The sequence below is a fragment of the Cydia pomonella genome, chromosome 25, assembly GCF_033807575.1.
Source record: "Cydia pomonella isolate Wapato2018A chromosome 25, ilCydPomo1, whole genome shotgun sequence".
Classification (NCBI taxonomy): domain Eukaryota; kingdom Metazoa; phylum Arthropoda; class Insecta; order Lepidoptera; family Tortricidae; genus Cydia; species Cydia pomonella.
Genome location: NC_084727.1, coordinates 9,982,022 through 10,002,544, shown reverse-complemented (window position 1 = coordinate 10,002,544; position 20,523 = coordinate 9,982,022). Strand labels below are relative to the sequence as shown.

At 40.8% G+C, this 20,523-nt stretch overlaps 1 protein-coding gene across 5 annotated transcripts in view; it reads left to right on the top strand.

Moving 5' to 3' along the window:
- Window positions 1-44: 44 nt before the first annotated feature.
- LOC133531668 (single-stranded DNA-binding protein 3) overlaps window positions 45-20,523 on the top strand; it is a 33,862-nt gene continuing 13,383 nt past the window's right edge. Inside the window, exons 1-5 of one of the 5 annotated variants that reach the window (XM_061870023.1) lie at window positions 45-521; window positions 4,192-4,401; window positions 13,451-13,600; window positions 15,317-15,493; window positions 18,281-18,397. In XM_061870023.1, the coding sequence (XP_061726007.1) occupies window positions 176-521; window positions 4,192-4,401; window positions 13,451-13,600; window positions 15,317-15,493; window positions 18,281-18,397 (1,000 nt within the window). In that variant the 5' untranslated portion in view covers window positions 45-175. The remainder of the gene's footprint in view (window positions 522-4,191; window positions 4,402-13,450; window positions 13,601-15,316; window positions 15,494-18,280; window positions 18,398-20,523) is intronic. The other 4 variants (XM_061870021.1, XM_061870025.1, XM_061870022.1 and 1 more) reach the window with 4 other exon arrangements.

The following is a 20,523-nucleotide window of genomic DNA, read 5'->3' as shown; positions in this document are numbered from 1 at the left end:
TAGACACACTTTTATGACAGCTCGCTGTTTACATAGAGAACAATCAGATTTCTCTATGCCACAGACGCCAAATGTCGCCATCGATCAATGACATTTTGTAAAGTTGAATTTATTGATATAAAGCGTTAATGTAAATAATAAACAATTTAATCATAAACGTCGACTTCCAGTCGATATGTATGCCAAGGGCAAAGGCTCTACGGTGCCTTCGGACGCTCAGGCTCGCGAAAAGTTGGCCCTCTATGTGTATGAGTACTTGCTTCATGTTGGGGCTCAGAAGGCGGCGCAGACGTTTCTCTCAGAAATACGATGGGAGAAGAACATAACGCTCGGGGAGCCGCCGGGGTTCCTGCATTCGTGGTGGTGCGTGTTCTGGGACCTGTATTGCGCGGCGCCGGAGCGCCGGGACACTTGCGAACACTCCTCTGAGGCTAAGGCCTTCCACGACTACGGCTTCGTTAATTCTGGCTACGGAGTGAACGGGATTGGACACAATGCCGGTCCGGCACCTCCTAATGACGGTACGAAGCTTTAAATCACTTAAAAACATCGTATTTATGATACATTTGACTCACTTCATCTCCAGTATGTAGGGCATAGTTTTTCTTATCACTGTGTGTAAATAGTAGTTTGTTCTGAGATAATGCGGGGTTTTTACAACATTGCCATGTTTTTCATGGGTTTTTACATGTTCTGATGTAAAAACATGACTTGTTTTGTCAATTTTACGTGTTGGAAAGTAGGCGGATTATATTTTTAATTTTCTGTCTTTTAACATAGAATTTGCTTGAAAGTTTTATAGTAATATGCGTCTTCCAAGTGACGGAACACCAAAGGAAATGCAAAATATCTTTGAAAGTGTATAAATATCAAGTTAGGCATACCGTATGGATTTTACTCATATATTGTCATAGCTACATAATGATTATTTTAGAAAGTATAAGTAAATTTATAAATTGCATCCCATCACATATTATATATTGTTATATTGATAGCTTTACCTATCTTTTAGGAAATTAAATATTTTCTTTTTATGTCATTTTAGTACAGTTTTGATGTCTACCATTCTCCAATTCATCCTCAATTGTTCAAAGGTTAACACACATACACATGATGTGTGTTTTTTCTTATTTTATGTTTCTCTTTTTCAATGAAGTGTTTTACTACTACTACTAAAATTAAATTATAGTAATGAAAGGGTAGATGTATCAACTTTCAAAGGTGAAAGGTATTTCTTGAAATGTTTTTTTTTGTTAATGTAATTAAATGCAACACAAAATAATTAAATCATAACAGCACCCTCTAGATTAAACCATCACTTATCTAATAACTAGAGTTAGACCAAGCTATAGCCCAGCCAGTGCATGTATTAAGTACATATCATAATTTGATGGAAGTTTGTTTAGAGTAACACTTTTTTTACTTTTTACTTTGTAGTATTTATTCACTTAAATCTTTATTCCCTTAAGAACCTAACACAGTATAGAGTGTCGATATCATGTTATACTAGATACAGAAAGGCTTATAATTAGGTTTGTAATGGTTTCACCAGGGTCCAGCTTTTGTCTCCCGAACTAGGTCAGAGCCTGTGACTCGGGGGGTCAGCTTGCACCGTCTGGGCTGTCAAAATCAGTGCTAACTTATCTCAGTCTGACTCTATCACTGATTACATTTTATTACAAGTTTTTGACAGTTATTTTTGCATTAGAAAGAAGGTAAGCTCTTGAAATGTCTTTTTATTAAAAAAACACTTTTGAAATATAAGTCACAGCAAATACTGTATAGGACAATTATATATCACCTTTGTGTGTTTTTATATGAACTTGTAAAGAGTAAACAATGTAGGTTAGTTTGTAGATTGCATATTTTACTACCTAGTCATTTTATACAAATATATGATGAATACTGCAATTAAATACTGTGAATTACAATAGGAGACTCCGCATATGACTACAAAACCTCTAAAAAAAATAAGTCATACATTAAAACAAAAAAACTTCTATGAAAAAACCATTACATGAGACCATTTTTTCTCATCGCTTTCTAGACTACCTAAAGTCTGTTTTTTTATTCCGTACACTAAACTGACAACCACACATGTCAAATGAAGAAATAATGTGACCAGCTTAAACAAACAGCTGATTTTTTATTTCAGTTTGTTAATAACTGATAAATACTAAAATGATTTTAGATTCAAAATAAACAAGAAATGAAATCTACTCTTCTACAGGGTTTCAGCTAAGCCCCCTAAGACCCCCCAATATCACAGTTTCCCAAAAACAAGACAACCAACATCTAAATCCAACCCGTATAAACCTGCATACACAATTTCTAAATACCTCAAAATAGTGTACCTATATAAGTAGTTTTATTTTCGGTTAGTACCGATTGTAGCACATCACTATTTATAAGACGTAAAACTAACAACACACGAAATGTCATTTTAGTCTACAGAATAAAAAAATAGACTTTACAGTACATATGGGGCTACTTTATAGCACTAGTGCGAGAAGTAGCATATTATGTTACTGTGTCGAACATTTAAAGGGCCATATGTACTGTAAAACGTTGTACGATACATGTGCGAATAGGTAATTCGCAACTCGTGTCGATTTAAAACACTCCCTTCGGTCGTGTTTTAATTTATCGCCACTCGTTTCGAATTTCCTATTTTTCGCACTTGTATCGTAATGTACTATTAAAGTAGTGAGGTGGAAGTCACTAACAAACATAAGAAAAAAGTTATACCAGTAAAACATGGAGGTGATATATTATTGGTGGGTACTGTATGTAACAATCATAAATCATATACAACTATTTACATACTTTTGCTTTCAGAAGTAATAAATTTTTTTTTTTTTTATTCAATAATTTATATAAAGACACATCAAGATTTTTTACCTTTTTCCTAATGCAAAAAAAAACCATTTTTAACCATTTATTTATTTTGGTGGTTTATCAAAAACAAACAAACATACATCCTAATACCCTTAGCATGTATACCATCTCCATTTGGTCAAGGGTAAATATTGTAAATAAGTTTTTATTAACATATAAATTTAATATTTAAACACTATTTTTGTGACAGAACTTTGGTTAGTATAAAAAAAATAAAGCCTTTTAATTTCTGGGTGACAATAAAAAAGTAAAATATTTTTAACTTAACCTAGGATTAACCTAATTTGTGCTAAAAGAAAATTACACCAGAACCCTCTTAAGAGGTATAACCCTCCAGATTTTTCCATTTTTTCCGGTCTTGGGCCTCTCAGATCCAGTTGCCCCCCACTACTTTTGCTATGTCATATTTTAGTTTGTGAATAAACAGTAAATAAACAAAGAGTTACCAAAGCCTTTTATGAGTGAGTTTGGATTAAAATCAGTCTTCAGTATGCAGTGATGTCAGTCTTTACTTGATACCATACATAACCACCAAGTATACACGGTGTTTCACGAGGAACCTGAAAGGTTTTAATAGTGTATTCCTGATGATATTTAAAGACTAAAATGTCCTATAAACTTTTCTGGAATTCGCCTAGAATTGGAGTTAATGCCAATTAAACGCCTTTTTGATGGCGATGCTCCTACTATGGGACATAGTCAATAACCTCATTGATAGATGTAAATAAATTAATAGTTTTAAAAACACTAGAAAAACACGCTTTTATGAATGTGAAACTTGATCGTGTTCAAAGTCCATTACGTGACCTTTCTCACAAGTGCAAACACGACTATGATACGATATTCCATCATGGAATGCCAATAACTATCTTCCGGCTTCATCATCAGACCTTGAAACCTAATCGTGGTCTAAGTTCATAACAAGACTTTTCAAAAAAATCCATACACAGCTATGATACGATGTTCCATCATGAAGTTCCAGTTCATATCTTCCGGCTCCATCATCAGAGCAGTTCGACAGTACCATATTATTGTATTGTCATCAGAACTACATACAGCTGCCAATTTTCATGACGCTACGATCCTTGGAAGATGGTTTAATTAGTTACCTTAGATTCCATTACATAGTTACATACAGGTGGACCTAATAAAAGCGTGTTAAAAAGTGACAAACACTTTACAAATACTAGGTTTTACGAAAAATAATAACAACATCTAACAATATAAATAACATCATAAAATACAAGGCAAGTTAAATAAAAGCTTGTAATAAAATTAACCTTTTTATTGCAGGCATGGGTGGCGGAGGCATGCCACCAGGCTTCTTCCCAAACTCTTCACTCCGGCCATCACCGCCCGCACCTCACCCCGGCTCGCAACCGTCTCCGCACGGCCCGCAGCCGCAGCTCATGGGCTCGCAGCCCTTCATCGGACCTTGGTACTCCAGCGGACCTCGCCAGCCTGTTAGGATGGGGATGGGAAACGATTTTAACGGGCCGCCAGGTATGTTCTCCTTAAACTCTTATTTTAACATAAAAAGCAGCACTAAATATTAGGCTACGCAGTGACTAAATAGAAATATACAAAAAACAGGACACTACAACATTGACAGATATTTTCACTCGGTGTTAGCGCGTTATTTAAATGAAACAATATATTAAAAGAGGTACCATTGTTTAATGGTGTACTACAACTGTTTTTTGATAATATATAATTAGGTTGTTGTTAGTCTAGGACACGCGCGTTCAGTTCAGTGGTTAGAATGCAAGAGGTCGATGCTCGGGTCGCGCTGCACGGCGATGTGTCGCATGTGCGAAACTCCGGCGCTGGCATCACGCTTTCTGGTTGGCCGCCGTTCTGTCTATGTTGGCAGATTGGAGCCGCATCTCCATCCATCATTGGTTGTAGACAAGCTAGCGGTGTTGCCACAGCGCTAGCACTCGGAATATGTGTGACAGACTGAGAGGACATTCTCTGAAGCTGACACGGACGCAGAGTAGTAGCAACCCAAGACGACACTTCCTGTCTAACCGCGTAGTGAAAGTGTGGAACAGTTTGCCCGAATCCGTAATCAGTGCACCCTCAGTGAACTCTTTTAAAAACAGACTTGACAAACATTGTATAAATGGACAAAACACAAGTGCAGGACATTGATGTGCACATATCAGCTATAAGCTGCCTATGTATTCATAAATAATAATAATTAAAAAGGGAAGGTCAACTCTGTTATATCCAATATTTAGCACAACATCTAGCACAACAATACCACGTCAGTATCATCATATCAGCCCTTTATCATATATACATTGACATTTTCTTTTTTGTCGTGACATTTCTTTATTTATTAATTTTATATTTTTTGTTTTAATGTTAAGTTGACGATCTTTTAGTGAAAGCCTTTGTTTTATCCTTTTGTGTAAAATACTGTGTCTTTTTCTTTAAGAAATAAATAAATCTAATCTAATCTAATCTATCGCCCACATCATGCATGTTAGGTATAAGATGTAATATTTTGAAATGATGTGTCCCGCCGAGTTTCTTGCTGGTCCCATATTGGGATACCCTCCTACAATTTAGGAGGGATTTAAATCTTCTTGGGTCAGAGTAAGGGTTTCTGCTCGAGAATTCTCGAGAAATTTGTCCTTTGTCGAGACGGGAAAAAAATCCTAATCCCTCGGGAACTCGAGAAATAAATCTTTTGTGATAAGTACAAAAAAACACGCGTGATGTGTATATCAAAATAACATGGTATTTTATTGTATCGTTTAAAATTTCTCGAATAGAATTAAATATTGCTTTTGTTACGTTTAAAGTGAAAGACTGGGTGTCTAGCGCGTTGACAGTCATATTTTTTAGGGTTCCGTACCCAAAGGGTCTGTCTGTCACCAGGCTGTATCTCATGAACCGTGACAGCTAGACAGTTGAAATTTTCACAGATGATGTATTTATGTTGCCGCTATAACAACAAATACTAAAAAGTACGGAACCCTCGGTGGGCGAGTCCGACTCGCACTTGTCCGGTTTTTTTAATTAGGAAAGGGATATCCTTTCATTTTAGCGGTATCTCTGAAAGGGAAACCCCAAACAACTAAGCCGTTTAAAGGGTTTTTTCTGGGAAGGGTGGACGGGTTCCTGGAGCTCACTAGGGGACGTCGTTAAATAAGATTATATCTAAAATGCTTGCATTGTACTTTTGTGCCTATGATGGCGGCCAGACAAGTATAACTTTCCGTTTACGGCACAGAATAGATAATAGTACTACTGTACAGAAAGGTAACTTCCTACAAAACCGAAGTTTGACAGTGATTCAGGGACGAATCTGGTTGTCCTTTAATAATAGCACTATCCCCGTCGGCTATTTAGGGCTGTCAAAATGCAAGTGCTTATCTTATCTGCAGTTGTGCACGCATAGGAACGACAAGTTCTGCCAACCCTAATAATAGCTCGGAGCAATGCTGAGCCGAACGGAGGCGGAGCGGAGAACGCCCGAATCAGGGCGGCTACCGGGAAAATCGTAATTCGTCAATTACGGGCATTTTTCTCTGTCACTCTAATTACGTCTTAGTGAGAGTAAAAGAGAAAGATCCCCGCAATTTGCGAATTTCGGTTTGCCCTCTGGGGGCCTACCGCGAAACACGTTCGACGTGTTGCCTCTCTGTCGCACTTCTAAATTCGTAAGTAAGTGTGACAGGGAGGCAACACGTCGAACGTGGTTCGCGGTAGGCCCTCAGTTTCCCCCGCACCTTGTTTGTGTAACATCCTAAACCTGTTTGTGAACCTAATAAAAAAAAGACTTGGATGTTTCTCAGTTTTCAAAGTAAACAACCTAGATTGATGGCAGCTCTATACAATTCAAAAAGTATACCAATTAATTTGTGAGTAATAATTTTGTTGCATTGCCTGCCACTTTGAAAAACATTAGGAGAAATATGAATTGAAATTTCAGCTGTTATGAGAAAGTTATACTGTAGCATTCAAAGTTTTTATAAAGTTTCACCCGGGAACTTATAGCCTAAACATTCACAAATAATATTAGAGGCCTTCTAAGTACATAAAAAGTCTGGTGATATAAATAAAAAATAAAGTAATAAATATATAATATTTGGAAGACTTTCCTTGATTTTTCCAGAATCATATCCTAAGATTGTGACTTAATGTTAATGGGAAAATTGTAAAGTATAGGTTTTTGACACAAAAAATAATTTTCTAAGTCGGTCCAGCCGAGAAATTGGATATTTTCGAAAGACGGGTTTAAAGCAATCTCTCTGCTTTACCTTAAGTATGACTGGTAGAGAATGCCTTTTGGCATTAAATCCGCCTTTTGTACGATAAGTTTTCTTTTGTACAATAAAGTTTAAATAAATAAAGTAAACATCATAATATTTCTTAATTCAATACTTCTAATGACACTTGATCATCGCGATTTTTGTCTCACTTTTCGAGCGATTCGCACCTTTGGGTCGTGCTCTATTAGATGGCGCCATATTTTTGATATCTAACAAATTTAACTAAATTAAATTTGAAACGACCAGATACATCTTTTCAAAACATTACTTCTTATAATTAACATGCATTAAATTCGAAAAAATACAATTTAAATTGCTATAGAAATTATTCAATTACATACAGTAAGTTTTTTCTTTACACATATAAGATAATTCTTTATTGTACAACCGTGTTACAGAGGTGTTATTTAATTACATTGTGTAAGTTTCAACGGTAACCCAATTCGGGTATACAATACACCGTGTTTTTTTTTGATTTGCGTTAATTTCGAGGGTGCATTTCTGAACTTAAATTAAGTAACTTTCTCAAAGACACCGATATTCTAATTAACTCCATTTCGGAGATAATCAATAATTAATTTTTATCTTATAAGGCCCTTACGAGCGTGTACACTTGCCTTAGGGCCTGTTTACTTATTGATTAGTGTTTAGTGCGAGTTCATACATTTGCTACTAAATGTAAGTACTATCTCGGACGATCGACGTTCGAAATGACATTGATATGTCACAGTTTTCAATTGTTTGGTTGAGTTAAATGTAATGCCCGTGTTACAACAACGCTATATGCAACATTTAGTTACTTTTTATAAAAAAAAAATAGTAAAAAAAAAAAAAAATGTTTTTTTGAAAATTAACTATGCCATTCAGTTTCTTTAAACGTACTTGCCGATACCCCGAAGTTAACGAAATTCAATAAAAACACGGTGTATACACTTAAAACTAACTTAAAAGTAAGATTTCAGTGACATAATAAGGACCAAAGTCAAATGGCGTTCTAATTTCTAAAAGTTTTATTCATGTGTCGAAATATGCCAGTAAATTTACTGTGGCTACAAGATTTCCTTTGTCAGTCAACCTCGATTTCAAATTCTTTTTGCTTATATACAAACCTGATAAGAATTTCGTTAGCTAGTTGTACGGTGGGGTCAGCGCCATCTAGCGTGAGATTTGGTAAACCTTTTGTATGCAGTTATTATACGGACGCGAACATGCAGTCTACCTTATACAGTTAACAAGTATCTGTTGAGTAAGACATGACCGGTTATGGCTTTTAATACAAGACGAAACTTTGGCTTATTGATTTAAACTGCCACAATCAGCACGGTTATATCGAGTTAGCATTTTTTTTTTTTTATTGATAAAAATGTTTACATGACATTACAGTTGAACCAATGCGTCACGAAACTTAAACTAACAGCAATAATAATTATAAGTATTAACAATTATAAAACAATAATGGCACATTAACAAATTAAATTGGGACAGTTGAGCACCTATCATCCATCGCCTCACAGAATCTCAAGCATTCACTATACACTGCCGCCCATCGCCAAGCAAATAGATCGCATTCAGGCGTCGATGCCAGGAGCGCATTGAGCAGTGAGAGGGCGCGGGGCAGCGGCGAGTTCCTGCGCGATACGGTGCGCGCCGGCGGCACGGCCAACAGGTCGCATTGTCGTGGTCTGAGGGCCATTTGACATGTACGTTAGCGACTGAGTGAACTCCACCGAATTCCCTCTATCGCACCTATACATCAGGGTGAGCGAGATGGACTACGATTGAGTTTACGCGGTCGCTAACGTAAACGTCAAGTGTCAACTCGTGGTACGGCTACTACAGTCATTATTTTAACTAAAATGAAACTTGAACAATTACACTTAGACGTTAGATTTGTAGCTGGCCCCCAACGGTTTATCCCTTGTCTATTGTTAACTAGAACGGCGCGTGCCACTACCTGCAAAAAAAAAAGGGCCCGGTCACTAACCAGTTATTTAATTTCAACTCCTATGGTAATTGAAATAAGATTCAAAATGAACAAATGGAAAAATAATTTGCGATTTCTTGTGTGGTCCCTATACCTACGGTTACCGAGTGCCGGCGAGTCGAACGCTACCGAACCAGTCTAAAATGTGTCCTCGATATGCGCAACAAAGGCGCGTTAACGAAGATCGCACTATACTGGTTTTTTGAGCGTTGGCCTAGCCCGCGCTCAGGTGCCAATTAGAATTATACGACCCTTTTGTTTGCACGCGCGGTTTTAGTTAACAATAGACAAAAGATTAGCCGCTTCGGGCCAGCTTCAAATCGAACGACTATACCTACTTTTACCCCCTTATTCATAAACATGTACTAAAGTTACGATGCCGCTGATCATCGTTTGTCCCTTTCCGACGTATTGGTATGATGGACAGGGACAAACGATGGTCAACGGTATCGTAACTTTAGTACACGTTTATGAATAAGGGGGTTATTGTTTGCTAGTTTCTCCCCGGGCTACAAACTATTTCCATGCCTAATTTCATCTAAACCGGTTCAACGTTCTGAGCGTTAACAGACAGAGTTACCTTCGCATTTAGGCGGGCCGTATGCTCGTTTGCCTCCGACGTCGTATAAAAAAAAATACTCGTAGTAAGAATTTTGACGTTTCATCTTACGTTTTTGAACGCAGGTGCCTTTTTTAGTATAAAATAATAATTTTATTTTATTTTTATTTTTTTATTCAAACAGATTACACAGTATTACAGTGAGACACTAAGGCACTGTGGAATGCATACAATATAATTACTATCCAAAAACGTTAACGTAAAGTTGTGTTATACAATAACAAATAAACATAAATACTAACCGAAGACGCGTGATCATCCATCGCCTCACATAACCTCTTACATTCGTCACATAGTATCATAATAAAGCTATGTCCTGTACGGCATTCAAAATCTTATAATATTTATCTTATAGGTATTTTGGATAGTTTTGTTTTTTGTTGAAGCGTTAGAGGATTAGGAAAAACATTATTGCAGACTCTGAGTCCATAGCTTGGTTAGTACTACACAAGAACAACAGAAAAAAAAACATTTTAAAGACAATTAATGGTTAGTGGTTAGCAACAGAGAACAAACAAACTATATAATATTAGACTAGATTTTGCTTGGTGCGCGGGGCCCGTGGGCCCCGCGGTGTGCATGGTGCTGTAGTTGGTATTGCTGTTTTTGTAGTTGGTGCTGTTGTTAGTGTTGTTGTTGATGAGTTGTTGTTGTAGGTTTAGAGTAGAGGTGTAAAGTTTGTTTTCCAAAGGGAAAAGGTAAAGCAGTTAGAATTTTGCATGGTGCGTGGGACCCGAGGGCCCCGCGGTGTGCGTGGTGCTGTTGTTGGTGTTGTTGTTAATGTGTTGTTGTTGTAGTGTTTGTTGTTGTTGCCGTTGTTTTAGTGAAAAAGTTTGTTTTCCAAAGGGAAAAGGTAAAGCAGTTGTACCTTTGCTTGCAAGGAATGGTCCGCGTGCGAGCACGCACTCCCGCAGCTCGGCCTTCGGCCTCGCGTGCATGGGCGATCCAATGGGACGCTCCGGGCCTTCGGCCCTACGCGGAGCTCGGCCTTCGGCCTTCGCAATATAGTTACTTTGGGGGTTGAAGGGAAGTTGGAGCGTAAACACGACCCAATAGTAAAAGTGTCTTGACAAGCTCACGTCGGGCCTACGGCCTTCGGCCTCCGGCCCGCCGTTTCGCTTGTCTAAGACACTTTTACTATTGGGTCGTGTTTAAGCTCCAACTTCCCCGCTGGCGAGCTTCGAAGGGGACGCTTCGGGCCTTCGGCCCTACGCGGAGCTCGGCCTTCGGCCTTCGCTAGCCTCGACGCTTCGCCGTCGGGCCTTCGGCCCGCCGGCTCCGCTTATTAAGACAGTTGACTTGTTGCCGGTTCGCTTTATAACTTTTCCCGTTATTTTTGTTGTTATTAACATAAAGAAGATTTGTTTTCCAAAGGGGAAAGTTAATGCGGTTGTACTTCCGCTTTGGGCCGCACTCTCGCAGCTCGGCCTTCGGCCTCGCGTGCTTGGGCGATCCATTGGGACGCTCCGTGCCTTCGGCCCTACGCGGAGCTCGGCCTTCGGCCTTCGCTGGGTTTCGAAAACAGTTAACTTGTAACCGGTTCGCTCTATAAATGCATTTTTCCCGTTATTTTTAGTATAAAGAATATTTGTTTTCCAAAGGTGAAATGTAATGCGGTTGTACTTCCGCTTTGGGCCGCACTCTCGCAGCTCGGCCTTCGGCCTCGCGTGCTTGGCCGAACCAGTGGGACGCTCCGGGCCTTCGGCCCTACGCGGAGCTCGGCCTTCGGCCTTCGCTGGGTTTCGAAGCTCAGCGTCGGGCCTTCGGCCCGCCGCTTCGCTTATTAAGACACTCGGGGAGGGTTGGTTTCGCTTCGGGATTAGTGCGGGAAGTTGGAGCTTAAACACGACCCAATAGTAAAAGTGTCTTGACAAGCTCACGTCGGGCCTACGGCCTTTGGCCTTCGGCCCGCCGTTTCGCTTGTCTAAGACACTTTTCCTATTGGGTCGTGTTTAAGCTCCAACTTCCCCCTCTCAGGTGACGCTTCGGGCCTTCGGCCCTACGCGGAGCTCGGCCTTCGGCCTTCGCTGGCCTCGACGCGTCGCCGTCGGGCCTTCGGCCCGCCGGCTCCGCTTATCAAGACAGTCGACTTGGTAGAACGCTTGGGAGCACCGTACGCACGCAGCTCGGCCTTCGGCCTCGCTTTTAGTTACTGGGGGTTGCACGCTTGGGGGTCGGGGTGAAGGCTCCGGGCCTTCGGCCCTCCGCCGGGGTCGGCCTTCGGCCTCCCAGCCTGAAGCTCGCCCTTCGGGCTCGCTTAACCTACTTGGAAATTTTACTTTGCCCCTGTCCGCCGCCATTTTGGATTTTTCCAAAAAACTTTTTTTCATATGGTAATCTTGGCCCCCCAGGCTCGCCGCATGCAAAATCTCAGCGCGCTCGGACCAACATTAAAAAAAGAAAAAAAAAAAAGTCGGCCATTTTGAATTTTTTTTTGATGCAGTTTTATTTGTCTCGGGGCCCTCTATGACATTTGGTCGAGCACCCCCCACCTATCACGCACCGTTTGAGAGTTGCCATACAAAAGTAAACTGGCCATTTTTCCGCCATCTTGGATTTTTTCCAAATTTTTTTTTTTCCGTACGAGTCATTGGGGCTCCGAGATACCGCGACCAAAATTTCAGAGCGCTCGGACCTTTTTGAAGTTTTAGAAAAAAAAAAAGTCGGCCATTTTGATTTTTTTTTTCTTATTCAGATTCCACTCGGAGCCCTCTATGACATTTGGTCGAGCTCCCCCGACCTATCTCTCACCGTTTAGCATGTGGGGGATTCGAAAAAAAATCCCATACAAATTTTTTTTCGAGCTAAAAAAAAAAAAAAAATTTTTTTCGAATGCGGGGGCCCATATGTACCCACATACCGGTTCTCGGCGCTCTCGGACCGTTTTGAAATTTCGGCGCCATTTTGAGTCGGCCATTTTGAATTTTTTTAAATGCCATTACATTCGTTTCGGGGCCCTCTATGACATTTGGTCGAGCACCCCCCACCTATCTGTCACCGTTTAAAAGTTGCCATACAAAATAAAAGTGGCCATGGTGTCCGCCATCTTGGATTTTTTCCAAATTTTTTTTTTCCATACCGATCTAGAGGGCCCCGAGATTCCGTGACCGAAATTTGAGCGCGCCGGGACCGACTTGAAAATCGGCCGCCATTTTGAATCCGCCATTTTGAAAAAAAAAATGGCGGCCTCCGAAACTGCCCGGGGTCCTCTGTGACATTTGGTCGAGCACCCCCCCACTATCTCCCACCGTTTAGCCGGGCCGTCAAACATTTTTCTGTCCCGATCCGGTAGACCGAATGTCGGATTTTTCCGGAGGTCACCGGACCGCCCCCTGTACGACCGTACCAAACTCGAATCCCCCCCGCGCCTCCTTCCGGGAGAACAATTCGTGTCGATTAACGTTCGGGCTGCAGCTTTATATAATATAGAAACTTATACTCTAATATCCACGGACAGAGGCACGCACTGGGGCTTGTGCCTCGCCCCGATGCCGCATTATCAGGCAGTCCGCCCGTTCAGCCAGCGTACTCACGTGCACTTTGAACGCGCGTCATTATGAACCTTGTCGGATTGCACAAAGGTTGATAGTGGGTGGAGCTGCTGACGTGCGCGTCAGTGGACTTGTTTGGCGGTCAAGGGTTAAACTAGTGTTGTCATTCCAGGAGGTGGCATGATGGGCAACTCGATGGAGCGCGGCGGCGGCGGCGCAGCGGCGCTGCTGGGGCCGCGCATGACGCCGCCGCGGCCCGGCTGCGGGCCCATGTCCCCCGGCGCCTACTCCGGCATGCGCGGCCCCCCGCCGCAGGGACCAGGTGAGTCACGTAGCACATGAGCCCGGCTGCGGGCCCATGTCCCCCGGCGCCTACTCCGGCATGCGCGGCCCCCCGCCGCAGGGACCAGGTGAGTCATGTAGCACATGAGCCCGGCTGCGGGCCCATGTCCCCCGGCGCCTACTCCGGCATGCGCGGCCCCCCGCCGCAGGGACCAGGTGAGTCACGTAGCACATGAGCCCGGCTGCGGGCCCATGTCCCCCGGCGCCTACTCCGGCATGCGCGGCCCCCCGCCGCAGGGACCAGGTGAGTCATGTAGCACATGAGCCCGGCTGCGGGCCCATGTCCCCCGGCGCCTACTCCGGCATGCGCGGCCCCCCGCCGCAGGGACCAGGTGAGTCACGTAGCACATGAGCCCGGCTGCGGGCCCATGTCCCCCGGCGCCTACTCCGGCATGCGCGGCCCCCCGCCGCAGGGACCAGGTGAGTCACGTAGCACATGAGCCCGGCTGCGGGCCCATGTCCCCCGGCGCCTACTCCGGCATGCGCGGCCCCCCGCCGCAGGGACCAGGTGAGTCACGTAGCACATGAGCCCGGCTGCGGGCCCATGTCCCCCGGCGCCTACTCCGGCATGCGCGGCCCCCCGCCGCAGGGACCAGGTGAGTCACGTAGCACATGAGCCCGGCTGCGGGCCCATGTCCCCCGGCGCCTACTCCGGCATGCGCGGCCCCCCGCCGCAGGGACCAGGTGAGTCACGTAGCACATGAGCCCGGCTGCGGGCCCATGTCCCCCGGCGCCTACTCCGGCATGCGCGGCCCCCCGCCGCAGGGACCAGGTGAGTCACGTAGCACATGAGCCCGGCTGCGGGTAGTAATATTACAAATGTAAGCAACAGAATGTATATAATATATAAATAATATATTATATGTATATGAATTGTTACATATTTTTCAAAGTGTTTTTTTAATAAATACTCGCCAACATCGCTTACCAACGTTCTAATGCATGCTAAAAATGCTAAAAAAAGATGAACTATACTTACCTGTCAACCTTAAGGCAAAGTAGATTGCTTGAGAGAGATATTTGGCCAAAATTACTCCATAAATCAAAATGGACGCGCTGGGACCTTTGCTACGTCTCGTTCGTCCTAAGACAGGAGCTTCCAAGAGATTCGGCAGATTGACTATAAACTTCTGAAATATGACAGCTTTCGGCAATGGAAATAATGACACATGTTGATTTTGATAGCATATTCTAGTTAAATGGGTGGAAAATTAAAGAGTGAGTATTAAAAAGAAGTATTCGATTCCTTACATTTTAATGATAATAAATTGTTTGACAAATATTTCACATTCAAAATAGTAATTTCTTATTTCTAATAAGTATTTAATATATTTGCAGGCAACTAAGTCCCATAGCACGTCTACACTGGTCGTTTTGTGCGTGAGGAAATTGCCTCGCGCGTGTGCTCGCTCTGTGTCGACATTTTCCTCTCTGGTCGTTGCCTCCTAAGGCCCAAGGTCCTATCTATAGTACTTCGTCAGTTCGATGAAATTTAAATAACCGGGTCCACACAGAGTCGAGAACGTTTGTATGGAAAAATTACCAGGTTATAGTTTATAGGTATTCGCGGGCTTGGTTTCCGCAACTCGACGTCATATTATCGCGCCTATTTTGCGTGGTGGGTTGACGGCACTACTCTTACCAACCCAGCATTACCAAGGAGCCTAGCAGACCACTAATGTTTCCTTTAAACCAGGTATGCCACCAATGGGTATGGGTCCCCGCGGCGCCTGGGCGGGCGGCAGCGGCGGCGGCGCGGCGCCGCTCAACTACAGCGGCGGCTCGCCCGGCTACGGCGCGCCGCCCGGCTCCAACGGCCCGCCCGGCCCGCCCACGCCCATCATGCCCAGCCCGCAGGACTCCTCCAACTCAGGTGAGCGCAGCTGTACGTGAGGGCCGCGAGGTGGTGGCGGGTACCGATACCGAATTTTTGGTACCCGGTACCGATACCGAATTCGGGGTCGGTGATTTTTGGCAGTTACATTTTGACTTGACGACTTAATTATCATTTATCTTTCATGTTATAATTTGTTTTAAGTCGCTGAATGTGCTAATTATATAAAACGATATTGATATTTTTAATTTAAAAATAAATACACACTAAAACCTTTTGCCTAATAAACCTAACTGCTCTATCCTTAAAATAAGTAGGAACATTTTCTATTTTCTCAGTGACGAATGTGCCTTGCAAATTTGAATAAGAAATTAGAACTTTCTCTAGCAGTTTTATGAAATTTCAAGCGGTTAAAATTATTTGTTTTTATTTCGAGGCAAAAACAAGTTTGAATTTTCCACCCAATTTGCTTTTCATTTTTGCATTAGGTATATTAATCACTAGCGACCCGCTCCGGCTTCCTTAAAAGTCACTCTATTGATAGGTGAAAACCGCATGAAAATGCGTTCAGTAGTTTTTGAGTTTAACCCGAACATAGATACATACAGACAGACGCGGCGGGGGACTTTGGTTTATAAGGTGTAGTGACTAGCTTCTGTCCGTAACTTCGTCTGCGTGGAATAATAATGATGATGATTGATACAAACTACCCTATGCCCTTTTCCGGGCCTTAATCTCTATACCAAATTTCATCTAAATCGCTACAGTAGTTTGTGGCATGTGGGTACAGACATACGAACAGAGAGAGTTACTTTTACTTTCGCATTTGTAACTTAGTAGAAATTTGAATCGAAAATACTTTTTTGGGCTGATAAATGACTGAACGGGATAGTCTTATAAATCATTCAGTAGGAGTAGCAGAGAAATAGCGCTTTCCCTGCTATTGTTTGTCCTTGTCATAGTTTTATGAATTTTATTCCCCACCGCAAATTTTAGTATGGTTTATGGTGGGCAACAAATAACCCGACCAAATAACGTAGGTTGTTTTTGGTATTTTATCAGGAATATTAAAACGAGTGTTTAATTTTGCCGCATTACCTATGTTCCGTCCCTCACGGGCGCACGTGTATAGCACATCTATAGAATCCTACCATGTTGCTGGTAATTTTAGTTCCTTGGATATGATTTTACAGATATAAACGATTACACGTACAAAACTTACAAAATTAAAACATTACTTGAAAAATAAATAAACATTTTCTGGTCTCGAATTCGGTATCGGTACCAAATCACCCGGTATCCCAGCTTACTATGACTACTGACCGATCCAGCGTCTTAACACCTAACCTTACAACTATACGATTTATTTAGACATTTGCAGGTTTTTGTATCGTTACATCACTAAAAACAAGGTATTTCATTGCGGCACTTCTTAACTGTACAATGGTTTTCTAGTGAAAAGTTTTCGGCGCGATGTAACCAAGAAACCTAACATCAAATGTATGTACAGTGTAAACTCCATATAAAGCCCGACTAGAAATATATGATCATTGTCAAAAGGGCGCTGTTTCTCATGTATAGGATGACAGTTCAGTTTAGTATGAAAAAATTAGTTCCAGTGAAATTCCGCAACATGGCACGTGATCATATATTACTGGTCAGGCTTTAACGTCACTCGATGTAACGATTCACTCCCTATAACGTCGATATTTGTTGGCTATATTTGGTTTACTTTAGTATAATTTTTTCCATATATAACTAAAACTCTACGGCGTCAAAAAACGTCCGGTTCATTGAGTGTCGCTAAGTTTACACTGTATTTTAAAATGTTTTTCTCAAAAACGCACTCTTTATATCATGTCAGATTATTAAAAGTGCTTTTAACAAGACGCGCCAAAAACTTTCAGAAAAAAGTCGATTTAGCGTAAAGTTACCTATCACAAAATCTTATTTTTCGTTCTGCTTGCTTCACTCTTGCTTAATCTTGGTTGTACACGCTTGGGTCTCTTCTGTATACCGCTTTTTATGTTTTTTAAGTTGTCCCAATTTTGTACATTCCCTTTATGTTTGTATCGATTCTATATTTTCGATCAGAAACATTTATTTTGTTATATTTGTTTTTTACTAAAAATAATAAGAAATTAAACATAAATAGTATTACGCATTATTTTAGAAACAATAAAAACAACTCCACAGGCTATAGAAATTATGTCCCCGTTTATTACATTTTTTTTAGTTTCATTATGGCAATGTTTCTGGCCGAAAAAATAACTTAGCGATTTCTTGTCTGTTAAAATAACTCGATTAAAAATAAAAACGAATTTACAAATCGACTTTTATTTAACTAAGTACTTTTTACCTTTAGTGAATGAAAAATTCCTATATTTTTTTTTAGCAAAATCTATTTTTAATCGAGTTTTTATCTTTAAAATATTGAAAAATACTAATTTTTGTATAATTGAATAACATAGGCAAAATTATCATTAATTTTACATGAAATAAATGTTTGTAATTGTATTTTTTATATATTTGTTTCTATTCATCACCTATCGACCCGATATAATTTTGTCTATGTGTTTATTTCACAAAACGCAAAATAAATAATATTGTATTATGTCATAAAAACGATATCGAAACAAAAATACAGTCAATAAGTTTTTAAACATGCTCAAAATTTTCTTTCACACAAAATAAAATTATCTTTCGCACAAATAAAATTTTCTTTCGCACAAATAAAAATTTCTTTCGCTATCGTCTAAAGAGACGTGACGCGCTCGATACCAAAAAAATGGTATCGGCCGAAACCGTAACAAGCGTTGACGGCAGGGGGCGACAACATGTATACACTGATGAAACCGGTCGGCGCAGCGCTCGGGGCGGAGTTCCCGCTGGCGGGCGAGCACCCCGCGCCCCCGCACTTACCACAACCTCCGGCTACTGAAGGTTCATAAAATATAACCTTATATCACGTTGCCAGCAATCATATTATAACTCCAGATAGGTTATGCTCAAAATCAATCAATCAATACTACTCTGGCGCAGCTACCCAAAATGTGTCTTGGCCTCCAACACGACTGCTCACCACCGCAGTTTCTCGCCAGTCTTCAACCTGGAGCTAGCGTAGATCCGCGTCCATAAACTTAAAATACTTCTATATTTTATTTCATTACCTACGAACAAAGAAAATTGATTGTTAATAGAGAGGTAGTCTGAGAAAAAACGTGCCCCTTAGTTTGACATCCAAAACAGATGGCCTGCACTGCGCCATATTTTTTGCGATCACAGAATTGTCAAACGTAGACTTGTGTCAATCAGAGTTACCGCAAAATATATGGAACTGTACAGCGCCATGTCGTTTTCCTGTCAAATTCGAAGCACGAAATAGTCCTAGATTTTACACACCTTACTCAATCAATATATCTCTGCTGCGAATGAATATGATTTGCGCATACCTGCCTATCATTCGATTATTTTTGTTATACTCGTTCTCTTTCTCTTTCGGTGTGCGGGAGTTCGTCAGCACGTGCACATTTCTCGCTAGGCGCGACTAAAGAGCAAATTTACAATTTGTACAATTTAAGCGCTTCAATTTTGAAACGCCCTATAACCTATCTGGAGTTATAATACCATAGATTGCCAGGCGATAAGTCAGTCCTCGCCTTGAAGGCGTCTGAGAACGTACGAAGTTCAAATACAAATATCGAATATAAAAAACGGTGTTGGCCGAAACCGGAATGTCCCCTGCCCGCGCTTTTATATAGTTTTAAATTAAACGTCCGTGCGAGGACTGACTTATCGTGCGTATTCAAAGCTTATGACATAATAATATTATATTGTTTTAGTTTATTTAACTTTTTATCTTAACTTTATATATACTGACGGGCGCAATGGAATGTCATAGGTTTTGACTTTTAATTACAGACAGTATTTTACTGATATAGCTTCGTATATAGTTCGTTTTTTAGCATTAGAAAAAAAAAGGTAAACAATCTTGACGTGTCTTTATTGAAAAGGATTGATAACGCTTTTTAAAAATGAGTATATATCATGAAAGGAAAAGAATGTAAATAATCGTATATCATTTTTTATTTGTTACATATTTGCTGTGTCTTATTCTTCAAAAGTGTTTTTTTATTTTATATAAAAAGACACGTCTAGATCTCTTACCTTTCTAATGCCAAAAAAACGAACTATAGTACATTTGGCACTCGGTAATACGGCACCTGAAATTTCGCCCTATACCATGATTCCCCCTACGATTTGTATGGGAAATAAAACCTTTATATTATAGACATAATCTGCACATCAAATTCAACCGCTCTGTAATCCGGCGTTTGGCTGTGTAATCTGCCGGATTATAGAGCGGGTTACCTTGCCGGTTTATCGAGACTACCGCATTAGCGTGCGTCGGAATACCGAGCGCCTACTCTATCTGATTTAGCCATACTGGCGTTAGAACAGTCAATCACTGAATTATTATTGATTATAAGCTGGAACTGATCAAAGCAGGTCTGCACTTAATAATCATAAAGTTGAAGCAATATTATTCAATAATTTTAGTTCAGTTAAGATTCATGTTGTTATTTTTCACATTTAAAGGAAAACTTAAACTTAGACAAACAGAAATACCTGCTTTTCTCAGTATGAAGTAAATGTAAGACCATCTGTTATAACCGTAAGCGCCTTAGAATATATTACAAAGACACCATTTTATCAGTTTTACTAAATTTATTTAATTCAGACATATGTTGTTTTTGTAATCTGAAATGCTATCTTTGAATTCTTTTTTTTTAAACAAGACTGCAAAGATTTACACAAAGAACCTCACAAATAGAGGTTGGCCGAAAACAATTTGTATTTTTTTTATGCGTGTTATTTTGTAACCAATATATTTTTTTACTAATTAAACGAGTAATGTACAGCGAACTGCAAAAGTTTATGGAGACATTATGAATGGAATCCATTTTTAAAGTGGCCATGAAATTTTGCGGCTCGGTGTACCTACATAGGTCACTAGATAAGTTTTGCAATAGACAAATATGAAATAAACAGGTGGCCTATCATATACA